At 41.4% G+C, this 18218-nt stretch overlaps 1 protein-coding gene across 1 annotated transcript in view; it reads left to right on the top strand.

The window, feature by feature from the left end:
• The window catches only part of tg (thyroglobulin), a 335665-nt gene that overhangs the window by 17737 nt on the left and 299710 nt on the right, over positions 1-18218 (top strand). The window contains exons 8-10 of the mRNA XM_051936137.1: positions 11982-12125; positions 12219-12392; positions 15792-16853. Coding sequence (XP_051792097.1) covers positions 11982-12125; positions 12219-12392; positions 15792-16853 — 1380 coding nt within the window. The remainder of the gene's footprint in view (positions 1-11981; positions 12126-12218; positions 12393-15791; positions 16854-18218) is intronic.

The following is an 18218-nucleotide window of genomic DNA, read 5'->3' as shown; positions in this document are numbered from 1 at the left end:
CCCAGTGATCATCCCAATAGATTCCAAAATCACCATTAATGGTTTCAGTCATAGACCATGGAACTGGGGAGGGTCTCCCAGGCCATGGCTACCTTTATATTTTTATGATTGACAAGCAAGTGATTCAAGCAAAAAAAAAGTCATCTATTATATTTCATGACCAGTGAAATTTGGGCCAATTACCCAGGAAGAATGGGGTGTAATACAGAATATAAACTTTTTCTCCTTTATTTTTATCTCATACACAACCTTCTGGAAATTTCAATACAGAGACTACAATCCCAATCAGGCAGTGGTGGGCTTGGGCTGGTGGAAGGATGCCTGTATCATTGTGTATAAAGTTTAAATATCACTTGCAAAAGTAGGATCTCATCTAAGACCGCGGCTACAGCATTTTCTTCTCTTCTCATTTAGATTATATCTTTTGTCTAGGAGCTTGTCTTTTGATCACGTTGTGGGATGTGTTTAGCCATGTTAAATTTCCAAAAGACAATTTTCTCCAGTTTGTCATTTTTACCAGCAGTTACCAAACTTTTTCTGTTCATGGCACAATTAATGTTACAAGATTTTTCCATGGCACCCCAAGTTAAACCATAGTATAGTTTATAGTTCTATAATACAATCCTAGCAGTTCCAGAGTGCAGTTGGTAGCTTGGTGCAATTAGTTATGAAAAAATTAAACGTGAATTATCACAAATGTTTAGAATAGTTTTTAATCAGTTCTTCTCTGAGGTGCACCTTATGGTTGAAAAAAGGCCATTTTCCGAATTAGCTGACTAAGATAACATAGACCATTCAGAAAACGCAAAAATCGACCATGTGACTTCTGTTACACATGCTGATTTGCCCTGGCTAGTTCATGCATCACGAATGGAACAAGCCTGTTATATTTACATGATTTATATGCATCTACACTTGTTGCCTGATGTCTGGATGAGTACATTCAGGTCTGTTCTAAAAAAAGATACTGTTTGGTCTCATCAATGGCGCATTATTTATTATGAATAAACCAATCATAGCACTGGAGAAACACTTAACTTAGACAAAGGTTTGGATATTGTTGTTATAATGGTGATATTATTATTTCTATACATTTTAAATTATTTTTGGATTTGTTATGGTTTCAAAAGTTGTCTAATATTTGAATATTTTGTGGCGCCCCTATAGGAGCAGTTTGGGAACTGCTGATTTAAACCCTTCTCTGAAAAATGTATGGGTCCAACAAAGGGTGTACGGTGTTGTCAAACCCTTAACAAACACTACATTCCTTTCTCTTTATACCTAAAAAATTATAGTGACTTTTGCGGATGCAAAATCACATGTGAAATAAATTTCACTTAATGTATTTGGAAGAAAACTTGACAGTTCAGGTGGCCCTACCCATTATATTTTTGTGATGTTATACAGTATTTCACATAGACCACGTTGTGAGATTCAGACCACTGGGCAAAGGCTGTGACAGCATGGTGTGTTCTGATCAAATGTTCAGATAGGAATTTTATTGTGTTGTGTACATGTGACAATAACTGAAATGAAATGATTGCATTATATTTTTTATCAGAGTGAAGTGTTCAATTTTTTAAAAAGCCAACACTATTGTACACCTGCATATTGTTACCAAGTGCAAGACCGCTGAGCCACAATAAAATGTTATGTAATTTTTTTTGCGTCTGCCCTTGCTCAGAATATAGCAGAAAGAAAATGACAAAGGTCGGTGTTGCTAACTTTTACAATTTTTTTTTTTTTTTGTTGGTAGGCATCTGTTCAATTCTTGACTCATGTTTATAACATTATAGTATACAGCTGCTGTCTAATAATACTGAGTTTCTTTCCAAGGCCCAGATGTTCTGTGCAGTTCATGACTCCGGTGCTGACAACCCGGAGCAGCAATAATCCCCTAAATTGTTCTGCAGTCTGGTCAAATAAAGCTGCTATCCCTGCTTTCCACATAATAATAAAAAGCACCTTGGATTTTCCCTTGGAACTACAGTACAAGATGCTCTGAATCTTACCTTTTGGCACCCTGGCCATAATTCTGCTTCTTTCTGTTCATATTTATGGCATTTCTCTTATGTTTAATTCATTTTACATTCCATCTGTTATGTCAAAACATCAAGATTTTCCTTCCTGAATGCCACTGATTTGGGCCACAGCCATATTGTTTATGAAAACAGATTGTTGCCAGTCACTTAATCTGGTGGTGTCATGACCGTTGACATTACTAATGTGAAAGTATTTAAGCTGGTAACCCATTACGTGTAAGTTTTATCTAAAAGTAGAAACTCTCTTGCAAGTTGCTTAGTTATTTAGGGAAAGGATCTTTAGCAGTGATAAGGAAAACAATTTATGCAATTTCATCTCAGTATTTTGCTTTGCAAAAAAATTCTCAACATAAATTGTGTTTCTATTTCAGTGAAATTTATTCCATTCACAATAACAAAGGTGTTTAGTTCCTGTCTGGAAGTATTTTAATGTGTTACTGTAATTTAGTATTTAAATAAATATCTGTAGTGAAAAAAAAACTGTTGAAAATGTGCATATTCTCAACTAGGATAAGGCGGTGGGGGAAGAGAGGAGGGTTTTGGCAGTGGAGACTTCCCATGTAGTTGTGGAAGAAAGTCAGAGACAAAAACACAGGCAGGAAGAAGCTTGTCAGCGTGCTTTTATTTTCTTCTCATGATAAGGGAGCACCCCTGTGTCCAGCTGTGTAGTAGATGAGATGGTCACCAAACTGAGGCACAAAATCTTATTTATAGCCTCTTGTTATCAGAATAGGCTTACACAACACATGATATAAAGTTAGCATTTTACTGATTGAGTTAATCACGTTGCACAATATTTCATTGATTTGCTTATTTGCTGATTTTGTGCTGTCCACTTTATTTTCTTTATTCTAAAGGGTTAAAGACCAGAGTGTGTATGTGCAGTTTAACAATGTTTAGCATTTCACTCTTTCTTATCTGGCATAGTACAATTTACAAAGACGTTACATTTTAACATTACAGTTTAAAGAAACATTACAGTCTAACCTTGCAGGTTCTTAGCAGGGTATTCAGCTGCACTTAAACATTCTATTACTCCCATTAAGGCAAAACACTAAGAGTTGCTTTCACATAGTGTGTTAGCCTGTGAAAAAAAAATAGAAGTCATGTAGTTCACTGTAGTGTGTCTTCCCCAGGAAAATATGCAGCATGTAACATTTTTTTGTAAAATGTACTCCACTCCTCCTTTGGTGACGTGAACCAGATGCATTCATAGAATTGATTTTACTGGTGAGGTACAGATTACCTGTATTACACAGTGCAAAAAAGAACACAGGTAAACACTACAGTGTGAGTGAGTCTCACTCAAAGTCATATTCCTTGTTTTGTACCGTGAAAATGTCTGAAAACCCAATACAACTCTTCAGTCTTCTTCTTTTAGCTGCTACCATTAGGGGTTGCCACAGGGGATCATCTTCTTCCATATCTTTCTGTCCTCTGCATCTTGCTCTTTTACACCCATCCCCTGCATGCCCTCTCTCACCACATCCATAAACCTTCGCTTAGGCCTTCCTCTTTCCTCTTCCCTGGCAGCTCTATCCTTAGCATCCTACTCCCAATATACTCAGCATCTCTCCTCTGCACATGTCCAAACCAATGCAATCTCGCCTCTCTGACTTTGTCTCCCAACCGTCCAACTTGAGCTGACCCTCTAATGTACTCATTTCTAATCCTATCCATCCTTGTCACACCCAGTGCAAATCTTAGCATCTTTAACTGTGCTACCTCCAGCTCTGTCTCCTGCTTTCTGGTCAGTGCCACTGTCTCCAACCCATATAACATAGCTGGTCTCACTACCGTCCTATAGACCTTCCATTTCACTCTTGCTGATACCCGTCTGTCACAAATCACTCCTGACACTCTTCTCCACCCACTCCACCCTGCCTGCACTCTCTTTTTCACCTCTCTTCCACAATCCCCATTACTCTGTACTGTTGATCCCAAGTATTTAAGCTCATCCACCTTCACCAACTCTACTCCCTGCATCCTCACCATTCCACTGACCTCCCTCTCATTTACACAAATGTATTGTGTCTTGTTCCTACTGATCTTCATTCCTCTCCTCTCTAGAGCACATCTCCACCTCTCCAGGGTCTCCTCAACCTGCTCCCTACTATCGCTACAGATCACAATGTCATCAGCAAACATCATAGTCCACAGGGACTCCTGTCTAATCTCGTCTGTCAACCTATCCATCACCATTGCAAATAAGAAAGGGCTCAGAGCCGATCCCTGATGTAATCCCACCTCCAACTTAAATGCGTCCGTCACTCCTACCGCAGACCTCACCACTGTCACACTTCCCTTGTACATATCCTGTACAACTCGTACGTAATTCTCTGCCACTCCTGACTTCCTCATATAATACCACAGCTCCTCTTGAGGCACCCTGTCATATGCTTTCTCCAGGTCCACAAAGACGCAATGCAATTCCTTCTGGCCTTCTCTATACTTCTCCATCAACACCCACAGAGCAAACATTGCATCTGTGGTGCTTTTTCTTGGCATGAAACCATACTGCTGCTTACTAATCATCACCTCACTTCTTAACCTAGCTTCCACTACTCTTTCACATAATTTCATGCTGTGGCTCATCAATTTTATCCCCCTGTAGTTACTGCAGTCCTGCATATCCCCCTTATTCTTAAATATCGGCACCAGTACATTTCTTCTCCACTCCTCAGGCATCCTCTCGCTTTCCAAGATTCTATTAAACAATCTGGTTAAAAACTCCACTGCCATCTCTCCTAAACACCTCCATGCTTCCATAGGTATGTCATCTGGACCAACGGCCTTTCCATTTTTCATCTTCTTCATAGCTGTCTGTGACGATGCAGGTTAAGCTCCGTGCTCCCATCGGCTGTTAGGGAGCCCTTGAACCCAACACTGTCGGTAATGTCACCAATGAAATAGACAGTGAGGAAATAACAATGGAGCAAGGGGATGGTTCAAAAGTGCAAAAGTGCTTTTATTAAAAGACAATCAAAAACAGTGTTCAAACAAAGTGCAGCAGTGCAAAGTTCAATAAATAATCCATAAGAAATTTGAAGGTTAAAATCAATAAATAGAAAAATCCTCTAAAAACAACGAGGTAAAATGTCACAGGAAGCAATCTGTTAAAAACCACTAAGCCCGGCGTCCTTTGTTACTCTGGTGGCTCCCCTGCTACTCCCGTCTGGGCTACTCAACAGGCGAGACGCTCTCATTTCAGCTGACCTTCTGCCTACTCCTCCTGCTACTGTTGTCAGACTTGCCTCACCAATCCTTGGCTCCAGTCGGCTCCTCCAGACAATGACTTGGGACTTCACCCCACGGCCAAGGCTCTCACATGGAGGACATCATATCCCATGTCCAGACTCCCGCTGCCATCCGCAGCATCATGCGGAGAGTCAGCCGTCTCCCGGTCACTCCCGTCCTTCCCGAAACAAACTCTGCGGGAGCAACAACCACTACTACGCCCTGGGTGTCGGCCTAACCCCAGGCTGTCTGCTCAGCTGCCGCGAGCCTGCTTTCGCTTATTCGGTCACTCACTCGCACCAGCGGACGCTCTCTCTGTCTCTCTCTCTCTCTCTCTCTCTGTCTCTCTCTTGCTTGCTTGCTTGCTTGCATGCATGCTTCCTGCTTTCTTTCGCCACCTCCTGTTCTCTTTCCTTTCTTTTCTTTTTTTCCGTCCCGGGCTTCTCTATATATGCAGAGAGGACATGGCAGCTGCAGCACATTAGCCCCAGGAACAATCATGGATGTGGGCAGTTTCCCACCTGTGCACTTAGGTGAGAAACTCCCACACCACAGATCGCCCTGAGACGCTACAGCCACCACGCTCCCTCGCTAAGCCGCGAGCGCGGTGATTATTCATTTAAAAACGAACTGGCCTTTGCTGGGAGAGCTGTGGACCCATAACACCACACTGTCCTTACTTCCTCCTTGCTAATCCGTTGCACTTCCTGATTCACTATCTCCACATCATCCAACCTCTTCTCTCTCTCGTTCTCTTCATCAGCCTCTCAAAGTGCTCTTTCCATCTGCTCAACACACTCTCCTCGCTTGTGAGTACATTTCCATCTTTATCCTTTATCACCTGTGGAACTTGACCCGGACACAGACAGGCAGACACGTTAGATTCACCCCACACACATTTATTGAGGGTTTCCATTGTACAAAATCAATGCTCACTAACCCCAATACCCCAAAGTTCCGGCCAACACAATGCCTTTCTTCAGGCCGCCTCCTTCTCTCCACCAGAAACCTCGTCCGTCTTCCACCCAACTCAAGTCGTCCTCTGAAGGGAGGTGGCCCCTTTAAATAAGCACCCGGATGTGCTCCAGTTGTGTTCCCGGCACTCTCCCACCGACACGCCCCAATGTGGCGGAAGTGCCAGCTGTATCCCTGGAAGCACTCCGGGTGTCCCCTCTTCTCTTTCCCCCAGCACTTCTGGGTGTGGCGGAAGTGCTGAGGTCCAGGGTCCTACTGGTATTGGGGTGCCCCCTGGCAGTAACCACGGGCCCCTACAGGGTCGAGCTCCCCATCTCTGTACCTGTCGCCCCCTCGAGGTCTGGCACAAGCCCTCCTCCGGTCTTCTCGGGCATCCCGGCTGGGTACCACCCCCATCCGGGTACCACACACTCTAACCTGCTGCACATCTTTCCCAGCTCGGTCCCTCTGGCCATGTCTATCCTTTTGGCAAAATCCACTATCCTCTGACCTTCTTTATTCCTCTCCTTGACACCATACCTACCCATCACCTCCTCGTCTCCACTGTTCCCTTCACCAACATGCCCATTGAAATCCGCTCCAATCACCACTTTCTGTCCCTTGGGTACAGTGTTCATCACTTCATCCAACTCACTCCAAAAATCTTCTTTCTCACCCATTGTACACCCAACTTGCGGTGCATATGCACTAACAACATTCATCATCACACCTCCAATTTCCAGCTTCATAATCATTACTCTGCCTGACACTCTTTTCACTTCCAAAACACTCTTGACATACTGTTACTTCAGAATAACTCCTACCCCATTTCTCCTGCCATCCACACCATGATAGAACAATTTGAATCACCTGCAATCCACCTGGCCTTACTCCCCTTCCACTTAGTCTCTTGCACGCACAGTATATCAACCTTCCTTCTCTCCATCATATCTGCTAACTCTCTCCCCTTACCAGTCATACTGCCAACATTCAAAGTTCCTACCCTCAGTTCCACTCTCTTTACTTTCCTCCTCTCCTCCTGCCTCCTGACACATCTCCCCCCTCTTCTTCTTCTTCTTCGGCCAACAGTAGCCCAATTTCCACCAGCACCCTGGTGGCGGTCGTTGTGAACAGGGCTCGGCTGATCCGGTATGGAAATTTGTATTGTCTGCATATTGATTTGGCAAAATTTTACACCGGATGCCCTTCCTGATGTAACCCTCCCCATTTATCCGGGCTTGGGACCAGCACAAAGAAACACACTTGGTTGTGCATACTTCAGTAATTTTCATAAAAAATGCAAAAATACATGCAATTTTTTTGTTTGTTTTGTGAAACTGTATGCAAATCAAAACTTGTGTGATTCATGCACAATAATAATAGCAATCTTTTGTTATTTTTACTGTCTGTTGTGTTTATGCACTAACATGTCAATTGGCATTTCTTGTCTTTCTGGTCTACAGTCTATTGCAATTGCTCTCATACATCTGCCTTTTGAATATCTTCATGTCCAGGTTCTCCATTTAAATCAGCCCCTTTGGGCAAATTTACACTGTGATCAGTACTCAACAGGAGAGATAGACTAGATGTCTGATTTCAACAACTCCCTGTTGCCCTTTAACCTCTGACACAAGTCCTGGCTCCTTTCTTTCCAGTGAATTGACTTTCAACATCTTAAGAACTACTTTCTATTTGTAAGATCTAGACCATCTGGACCTCTCCTACGTTTTTCTACTCTTTCCTACCCCAGAGGGCCATAGCCTACTAGGGACCCCCAGTAAACATTGGTTGTGGTGGTTTTGGGGGGTGTAATATATCTAGAAATAATTATAGAATGGCAAATACCTTTTTTAAAGTGCATTTCATAGTGCAGCAACTGCACACACAGTGTATTTGGTCGGCACAGTGCTAAGGTGGGACTCAAAGAGAAAGAAACAGCTGGAGCAATGGGTTGGATGGACAAATATTGGCTTTAACCAATGGGGTAAATGGACAACTGTTGAGAAGAGGCATACTGGAGAGGAAAAGAAAGGGGATCAGGTGTGGCGGCAAGTGAGCTGTGAAGAGGAAGGAGGAAAGGACGGAAATGCAGAAAGAAGATGGTGGTGAATGAGAGTGGTTTTCAGAGGTTGAGGGCTGGTGTCAGATGTTGGTTCACCAAGAGCTGAAAGGCAGACGAGTAAGTGGCATGTCCAAGAAAGCCAGGAACAGCAGCTTGCTTTAGTCAGCTAAGATGCCTCCCATTGACACAAATGTTGAAGAGACTTAAATAGTTCTCAGTGCTATTCTTTCTAACCTGCACATCCCTGTTTTGTCCATATTACTTTCCCGTTTTGAATCACACACTGTAATCAGCTGCTCTCTTTAGTTAGTAATATTCAGTGGCTTGCGTGTCTTCATTTCCTCTACTCATGAAGTGGTTCAGAAGATAATGAAGTAGCTTCTGTAAGTTATGTCAATTGTCCGCCATGACTAATTCTGCATTTTAAAAATTACTTTTGATGTTTAATTTTGAGATATACATAATCATTTTGCTTACTCTAAAAGACGATACTTAAACCAAGTGAGTAGTGAGCAACTTTGGTGCTATTAAAAATATCTGTAGTGTATTTTGGTAATTACTGGTTATTATTTATCCCTATAATTGCCTACTCATTTTATTTTATGACAAGGGGGATTCGCTCGCCAACCCCACTTTTCTGCACTACGTGCCAAGGAAACGCGGTCGCTCTTCTGAAACCCCCTCTTAAATAGTGATACAATGGGAAACAAATATTTTTTTTTTTTACCTCCTCTTTGCTCGATCAGATGCTGGATTGCTGCTGCTGCCGCCATGCCGCGTGATCTGCATTTCGCATGGTGCTTCGAACATTGTAAAGTCTGTACACCAGCTGTCCTACTCTTTGTCTTTTATTTCTGGCCCTGGGCATGATTAAATCTCTTGGCACAAACTCGTCTCGCGGGACGCGAGTTCTTGATATTTTTTATTTTATAATTTAAAACCTGAGTAAGTAACTGAAAATCTAACAACATCACATTAAAGTTTGATAAATTCCGAAAAGAATGATACCAAACATATATATGTAGGTTTTAAACTAAGCCCGATTTAATGCGTGACAAAAAATGTGACATAAAGTGGTTGCATAAAATCATTGCACTTTTAGGCTTAGGATTTTTTATATATGTACTGTATGTATATGTGTGTGTGTGTATATATATATATATATATATATATATATATATATATATATATATATATATATATATATATATATATATATATATATATATATATATATATATATATAAAATCCCTATGTGCATCCAGGTGTCCGTGTGTGGGTGTCTTCTGATGAAGTGCGCATGCGCGTGGCACGGTGCGACTCGCGATATTACTGTCAGAGAAAGTTACAGGCGTTTTACTGAAATACAAACCAGTATTACTGCAAGAGGAAATTAAAGGTACACAATACAGTGACGCATATTACAGCCACATACAAGCCAGTATTACTGTCAGAGGAGATTAAAGGCATATTACCGACGCGCACGCCTGTATTACCGCCAGAGAAAATTAAAGGTATATTACGGACGTACAAGCCATCGGACATACAAGACGGTATCCTTCAATAAGGGTGTGCCCAAAAAGGCGAGCCTTAAAAGGGCGAACTCAATTGGGCGCAGCGAATAAAGGCGCGCGTAAATAAAGATCTGCACCTTTGTTGCTCTTCACATATTCCAGAGCCATTTGAACTAAATTATCTACGAACGCCTTTATTCGCCGCGCTCAATTGAGGTCGCACTTTTGAAGCTCACCTTTTTGTGCGCGCCCTTATTGAATAGAGCTGTACAAGACAGTATTACTGTCACAGAAAATTAAAGACACACAATACACGGCGGCAGCCCATGAAGAACGGTCAGCTCAGCAAGTAAACATCAACAAAAGAAAGGCTGAAAGAAAGAAAAATACGACCAACAAAAAGAATGAGGTCAAAGTCCCTTGCCATTTAATATAGACTGTTCCTACTAATGTTTATGCACTACTGTTCTAGCGCCCGTTATTGTAACGGGCTAAATGACTAGTATATATATAAAAGATTAAAGAAATTCAGGCACTAGTAAAAATATTTTTAATTAATGAAAAAAATTAAACCTTACTGTCTTTTTCTGAAATGGCCAATAATTTTGCATTATGCTTTTAAAAAAAACAGACAATGTGACAGCATGAGTAGAAAATATGATTCGTTAATACTGTAAATATACTGCTAAGTTCAAACATAACCTGATGCAAGGGAAAAACTTTTTTGTAAGATCAGATTATGCATTAGTATTTGAAGATATCAGGGAATGAATGGTAATTGTTCAGCGTTACGAAGATAGTGAAGGAGTTGATATAAACTTGAAAGGACTGGCAGCTATATTCATGAAAACATGAACAGCAAAATATACATTTGCAGTAAACGGTGTGTCACGCTTCGTTTAAAGGACTGCCATTAAGAGAGCTGATAACAAAGAGCCACAGGAGATGCAGATTTCAGTGTTCAAAACACCCGAATCAATAAAACCTAACACCACGAGTAGATGTACAGATGAGGCTGCACAACATCCACTTTCTGACCGCACAGCTATACAAGTATCTAAAGTAAATTATCATTGCTGTCCAATTGGAAATGCAAACACGCCATGAGAGAATAGAGCCTTGGCATTTTAACATTCTACTTGCTGTTGTTATGCCATATAGTGATATACAGTAGTAGTCAAAATGACAGAAACATATCGTAGCAGACAAATGCACTTCTTAGACTTGCAAAACTTAAAGCAGCAATTTGAGCTTTTTATTTTCTGTTAGTGTCGGGTCTTTTGTTCAGTTTCTTTTGCTCTCTCCCTCAAACCCCCACAGTGATTTAAACTTCACCGACTGGATCAATTGGGGGGTGAGTGTTTTTAGAAGAAGCCCTGTGGGTAGAGCCTTTACAGCATAGGAGTACCCCACTGTTTAACATATTGTCCCTAGACGTGTTCCTGTTTGAGAATCACCACTGGCCCAGCGAGACTACTTGAGGCTTAGCTTGAACCTGGAAGACTAGGATGTCACATACTGCTTGGAATGCTCCTTGTGCAAAGCTGAATTTATAGCTGAATCCCATGTATCCCTGTTCCAGGTGTAGGTGTTTTCAGGTTAAAACTGTTACCTAATGTAATTTACAAAGGTCGACCCTGCCAAAAATACAAGGTGGCCCACTAAAAGAGTTCTCAGGATCACATTGTTTCATTCAGTAGAAATAGTAGTTTCATGCCAATGTCTCAGGTCCATGGTGGACATTCTGAAACCATCATTCTTACAGCAAAGTCAATGTGTGCCATTGCTTGCCCTTTTACTGTATTGTGCTTCTGGTTAGTGTATTGTGTATGCTTTGCATATTTTATTTATTGTTGTTGTGCTTCAGTTTTATTTTAAAATGTGCTTTATGATTGTCACAGCTAGGAAAGTTGGGATACACCATGAAAAAGTAAGAAGTGCTCAATTTTTGGGAATGTCACTGCTTCCTGTTATTTGAAATTGTCAGCCTCATCTTTGTAGCTTGATTTTCTTCACTGTCCATTTCTGTAGAAATTCCAACATTACCTTGATCAAGCACTTTTTTCCAAGAAACAATACCACCATTTTTTTATAATGGCTGCTCAGTCTGTAATCTTGTATTATCTGTGAAATGTCCTTTCATGATCCTTTAAATGTACTCCTTCCTACAGGTCTTGAGTTACTGCTAGATGAGGTTTATGACACCGTATTTTCGGGATTTGATTTGGGTCACTCTTTCACGGAGTCCAACATGTACCGCATTCTTCAAAGACGTTTTCTTGGAGTACACCTGGCTATGAGTGGGAGATTCCGATGTAAGTTACAGTATGTCTTGCAATTAACAATGATTGACGTTCACAATGACAGTGGGTAGACATGAATGGCTATTGTCTGTGCTTTATTTTTAGGCCCAACTAAGTGTGAAGTCGAACGATCCATAGAAGCACGAGCAAACAATACTTTTTGGCCTACCTGTAATGAAGATGGAAGCTATAAACCCACGAAGTGCTACGGAACAAATTTGTGCTGGTGTGTCGACCACAATGGAAAAGAGATTGTTGGCTCAAGGCAGAATGGAGAACAGCCTGTGTGTGGTAAGATTTAACCAGCTCTAGATATTTTAAACAAATGTCATAAATGTGAGGAAATATTTTACTTATTATCTTATCCACTGCACCATAGTGCTGAGGTCGCAATGCCCCTAGGATGGTCCCTTTATTTCCTGGCCTGGACACCATTCATGATGACGCTGCACATTGTCCTCCATGTTATTTCCATATGCATACAGATTATATTGATTGAGGACTCTAATTTGTTTTGGTGTTGAGATGCATACTGTTTTTGTCTACCCTGCAGTTGATTAGTGTGCCATGGCTTCAGACTTACACCCTAGCATTCTGGGATACGCTCCAGTACCTTGCTACCCTGAAATGGAAAATGTGCATTAAGGAAACTGTTACAGACGCACAGTATTTTGACTCCTTCACTTTTTGTATATTTTTCATTTCAGTTTATTTTTTCCCTCAGCAAGCAATACTCAATACCCTGGAATAACAAAGTGAAAACAGTGCGTTTAGAAATTTTGGCAAATTTCTTAAAAATAAAAAAAATAAAGTATCACATTTACACAAGTATTCAAACTCTTTTCTATAACACTTGAAATCTGGATCAGTTCATTCCATTCTACTGATAACCATTGTGATGTTTCTACACCTTGTTTGGAGTCCACCTATGATCAATTCAATTGACTGGACATGATTAGGAAGGGCAGACAACTGCTTATATGAGGTCCCACAGATGACAAGGTGTATCAGAGCAAAACCCAAGCCGTGAGGTCAAATGAATTGCCTGTAGAGCTGAGAGACCTCAGTAAAAGACATATGGAAATACACTTGGAGTGTACAAAAAAGGCAAAGGATTTGCAGACTGTGAGAAAAGATTCTCTAGTCTGTTGAAATCAAGAATAACGTCATGTCAGTAGCCAGCTGCAATACCACCTGCATTTCAGAACAGATCATCCACCTGAAGCTGAGCATGTTCGGGCCCGGCCAGTACTTGGATGGGAGACCAACCAAGAAAATGCTTGGGTTGCTGCTGGAAGAGGTGATGGTGAAGCTAGCAGGGGGCACCTACCCTGTGGTCTGAATATGGATCCCAATGCCCCAGTGCAGTGATAGGGACAATGTGCTTAAAAATGGTGCTGTCTTTTGGATGAGACATAAAACTGAGGTTCTTACTCTCTTTGGTCATTAAAGATCCCTGGGTATCCTTAGTAAAGAGTAGGGTGTATCCCGCTGTCCAGGCTAAATTGTCTACCATGTCTGGTCATTCTGGTCCCCTAATCATCTCCTGTCTCTGATTTCAAACAATTTCTCACCCCTTCATCACCTAACTGCTAATGTGTGGTGAACGGACTGGAATAAAATGGCTGCTAGGTGGATGCTGCATATTATTGGTAGTTGAAGTGGCTCCTCACTCACTGTGCAAAGTGCTTTGAGTACCTTGAAAAGCTCTATATAAATGTAAATAATTATTACTATTATGTCTGGAGGAAACCAGGCACCATTCATCACCTGTGAAATGGCATTCTTACAGTGAAGCATGGTGGTGTCAGAATCATACCATAGGAGTGTTTATGAGCAGCAGGGACTGGGAGACTACTCTGGAGTGGTGGTAAAGGTGAACAGCACAACATATAGAAATAGCCTTAATATAAAAACCTGCTCCAGAACACTCTGGATCTCAGATTAAGCCAGAGGTTCACCTTCCAACAAGACAATGAATCTAAGCATGAAGCGCAGATGAGGGGCTTAGGGACAATTCTGGAAGTGTTTCTTGAATTGCTCAGCCAGTTCCCAGACTTAAACCCAATAAAATATCTCTGGAGAGAACTGACAGTCTCCATCCAACCTGACAGAGCTTGAGTGGATCTGTAGAGAAGAATGGCAGGAAAATCCCCAAATCCAGGTGTGAGAAGCTTGTCGTGTCAGACCCAAGAAGACTCCAGGTTGTAATCATTTCCAAAAGGGCTTGAAGTAAGAACTGAGTAGAGTTTTAATAATTGTGGCAATATGATATTTCCATTTTTTTTATTTTTATTACACTGGAAAAAAATTGTAAAATCCTTTTTTTCTTTGTCACTTTGGGGTGGTGAGTTTTATTTGATGAGGGAAAAATTAATTAAAATGATTTTAGTATAGTCTGCATGGGTTTCCTCTGGGTACCCTGGTTTCCTCCCACAGTCCAAAGACATGCAGGTTAGGTGCATTGGCGATTCTAAATTGTCCCTAGTGTGTGTGCGTGTGTGTGTGTGTGTGTGTGTGTGTGTGTGTGTGTGTGTGTGTGTGTGTGTGTGTGTGTGCGCGCGCCCTACGGTGGGCTGGCGCTCAGCCCGGGGTTTGTTTCCTGCCTTGCGCCCTGCGTTGGCTGGGATTGGCTCCGGCAGACCCCCCGTGACCCTGTAGTTAGGATATAGCAGGTTGGATAATGGATGGATGGTAGGATTTTAGTATAAGGCTGCAATATAACAAAATGTGTAAAAAGTGAAGGACTCAGAATACTGTCTGAATCCACTGTTATTTTCCCCTCGCTTCTTTGACATTTTCAGCAATCAAATGTTCTTCTACTTTATATCATATTCCAGAGAGATAGTTTTATTGTAAATGAAAACATGTAAGTGATTATTTAAAAATGTTCATATATCCTTCTTTTGTAAATGAGGGGTTACAAAAAGGTTTGCTTACCTCGGCAGCAACATTCATGTCTCTGGTGACTCTTCCTATGAAGTCAGTAGATGGATTGGGAAAGCATGGGGTGGGGGGGCTTTGGCGGGTCATGAGTTCAGTGGAAAGGGGTCTGCAAAATTTCTGCAGAATAACGAAAGTCCAAGTCTTAAGAGTCTTGTTGCTTCCCAGTTTGCTGTATGGTTGTCAGACATCCAGTGACCTGAGACGAATTCTGGACTCCTTTGGTACTGTGTCTCTTTGGAGACTTCTTGGGTACGGCTGGTTTGACTTTGTGTCGATCGAGTGGTTTCTCATGGAGTCCCGAATGAGGCACATTACTTGCATTGTGAGGGAGCGTCACTTATGGCACTACGGCGATGTAGCGCATTTCCCTGAGGGTGATCCAGTTTGCAGGAGCCTCTTTGTTGAGGACCTGAGCAACTGGACCAGGCCAGAGGGATTCCCTCATAACACCTGGCTGCAGCAGATAGAGGGTTATTTGCAGACCCTACCCAGTTGCCAACCAGGATCACAAGCTGTTACATCATATAGTGGGTGTTGCAACGTGCTATACTAGTACATGCTCCCCCGACCCGACCCGACCCGACCTGACCTGACCTGTAAATGCTAATTTCTAATCAGTGTCTCCTGATAAAGCAATACCACAATGTAGGAGATATCGCTCCATAGCAAAAGTGCTACACAGGTTCACTTTGATGTGCTCTGTGTGATTTGTGATTTTATAATAACCATAAACCTTTTGCTCTTTAGGGAATACTGACTGCCTGACTGAGAGAAGACAGGCACTTTCCCAAGTGTTTTTTGGGCCAGTTGGTTTCTTCAGCCAAAACAACATATTGTCCACCCCTGGTGTTACACAAGAAAACCCATTCAAGCTCTACAGTTTTTGCAACCCTGAGTTAAGCGAGCTTGTTCTGAAATCAGGACTCTTGGATGCTCTTTCTGAATTTAACAAACCCACTATGAAACATGTGTTATCTGAGGTCATTCGAGGTCTATTCCCATCTACAAAACTGGCTCTCAAAGCCCTACAACTGACCACCAATCCAAAGAGACTTCAAGAGAATCTCTTTGGGGGAAAATTTTTGAAAAATATTGGCCAGTTCAACTTCAGTGGGGCAGTAGGTTCCAGGGGAACGTTCAACTTTGACAGTATTTTCAAACAGGTTGGCGTGACAGCAGACAGCACAACCTTTGATCAGGTGGCCAAACTCATCTCCTCAGATGTCAAGCCAAACACTTTACATCTTGAACAGCAAGTTAGAGATGAGTTCGGAAAGGATGTAAACTTGCTGACAAATCAGAACTTAATCAATATTATTGGGTCTGTTTTGGAGAATGAGCAGTTTTTTATAACTTTACGCCAACTCCTGTTTTCCTTCAAGGCAGGAGAGGAGGACCAATTAGATATTTTTTTCCAGCTGCTTTTCCAGAATTTTGACACCAATGCATGTGATAAAAAGGAACCTCTGTTTGTTCCTCGTTGTAGTCAGGATGGACTTTACGAGCAGATTCAGTGCATGGGAATGGAATGTTGGTGTGTAGATTCACAAGGAAAGGAGATTCCTATGTCTCGTACTCAGAGAAAGAAGCCTCACTGCCCATCCGCATGTGAGAAGGAACGTGAAAAGGCCAAGTTGTCGCTGGCTAGCCAAGCAGCAGGCTCTGAAATATTCATTCCAAAATGTGAAGCTGATGGAAGCTTTAAATCCTTTCAGTGTTTTGGGAAGAACTGCTTCTGTGTGGATAGAGAAGGAATGAGATTGACTAGAGCAACATCGAGAAAGACATCAAAGTGTAAGTATACTGGCTGATCATTCATAAGGCTTAGCTGGTCATTCATAAAGCTTAGTATTGGCTTGCATAGTTTTTCCTATACAAGCAAATCTTGGATTACTGCAATTCTGCAAAAATGAATAAGCATATAAAGCACCCACATTTTTATTTTCAACTGAATTTCAATTAATTTTCAACTAGCAACCTCTTTTTTTTTTACTTTCAAACTGAGCACACTAATTTTGATTCAGCAACCACTAACACTAATGACTCTACAATAAATGAATGATCCCCAAGTTAAATAGCCAGAGGGAGGGCTCAGGAGTGGTGATGTCATTGTGGCCCCACCTCCTGGTGTGCCACCCACAAAATACAGGAGACATAAGAGAATATCGTCACACCCTGCAACCCTGGTCTGGATTAAGCAGGCTAGAAAATGATATGACATAACAGAACATGATTTTACACATAGACACTATTGTGAAGTCGAAGTTCCAAAGCATTTTAATCCAAAAAAAGTTGCAAAAACACTAGAGGGAGAAATACGACCAAACTGTGGCTAGAAAAAAACGGGCAAACACTAAAACTTTATAAAATTAAAAAGGTTTTATTTACAAAAAAAAAGATAGAGTGGAACCTCGGTTCACGACCATAATTCGTTCCAAAACTCTGGTCGTAACCCGATTTGGTCGTGAACCGAAGTAATTTCCCCCATAGGATTGTATATAAATACAATTAATCCATTCCAGACCATACGAACTGTATGTAAATATATTTTTTTTTAAGCACAAATATAGTTAATTACTATATACCATAGAATGTACAGCATAATAGTAAACTAAATGTAAAAACATTGAATAACACTGAGAAAACCTTGAACAGAGAAAACTAAAACTGCAAGAGTTTGCGCTATAGCACTACGAACCGCTCGCTAAAAACACTTTTTTTTAATGAGTTTTAAGCACAGGGAAAAAAATGAACTTTTCAAAAATCTATAATTTAATAAACCACCAAGAAAAGTAACATTGCAACAATGCCCGCTACGAACCGATCGCTGTAAACAGAAGTGAAGTGGAGGTTAAAATCCAATTGAAAAAAGTCTTCATTAAATACAACGAGGTTAAAACAATGCTGGAATCTGTCTCTTTAAAAACAAGCCCTTATGCAGCCAGCACTCTCTCTCTTGCTTGCTCGTGTGTCTCTGTCTCTCTCTCTCTCTCTCTCTCTCTCTCTCTCTCTCTCTCTCTCGTGTATCTGTGTGTGTTTCTCTTACTTGCTGCACAGGGAGAGACTGAACATGTGCTGAAATCATCAGCGCTCACAAACCGAAAGGGAAACTGGCTTCTTCCACATCTGAGTGTGTGGTCGTGAACAGATGCAAAAGTT

This window comes from Erpetoichthys calabaricus, chromosome 13 (assembly GCF_900747795.2).
Source record: "Erpetoichthys calabaricus chromosome 13, fErpCal1.3, whole genome shotgun sequence".
In the NCBI taxonomy this organism is placed as follows: Eukaryota; Metazoa; Chordata; class Cladistia; order Polypteriformes; family Polypteridae; genus Erpetoichthys; species Erpetoichthys calabaricus.
Note: the sequence above shows the minus strand (reverse complement) of the source record. Positions and strands in the feature narration are given on the sequence as shown.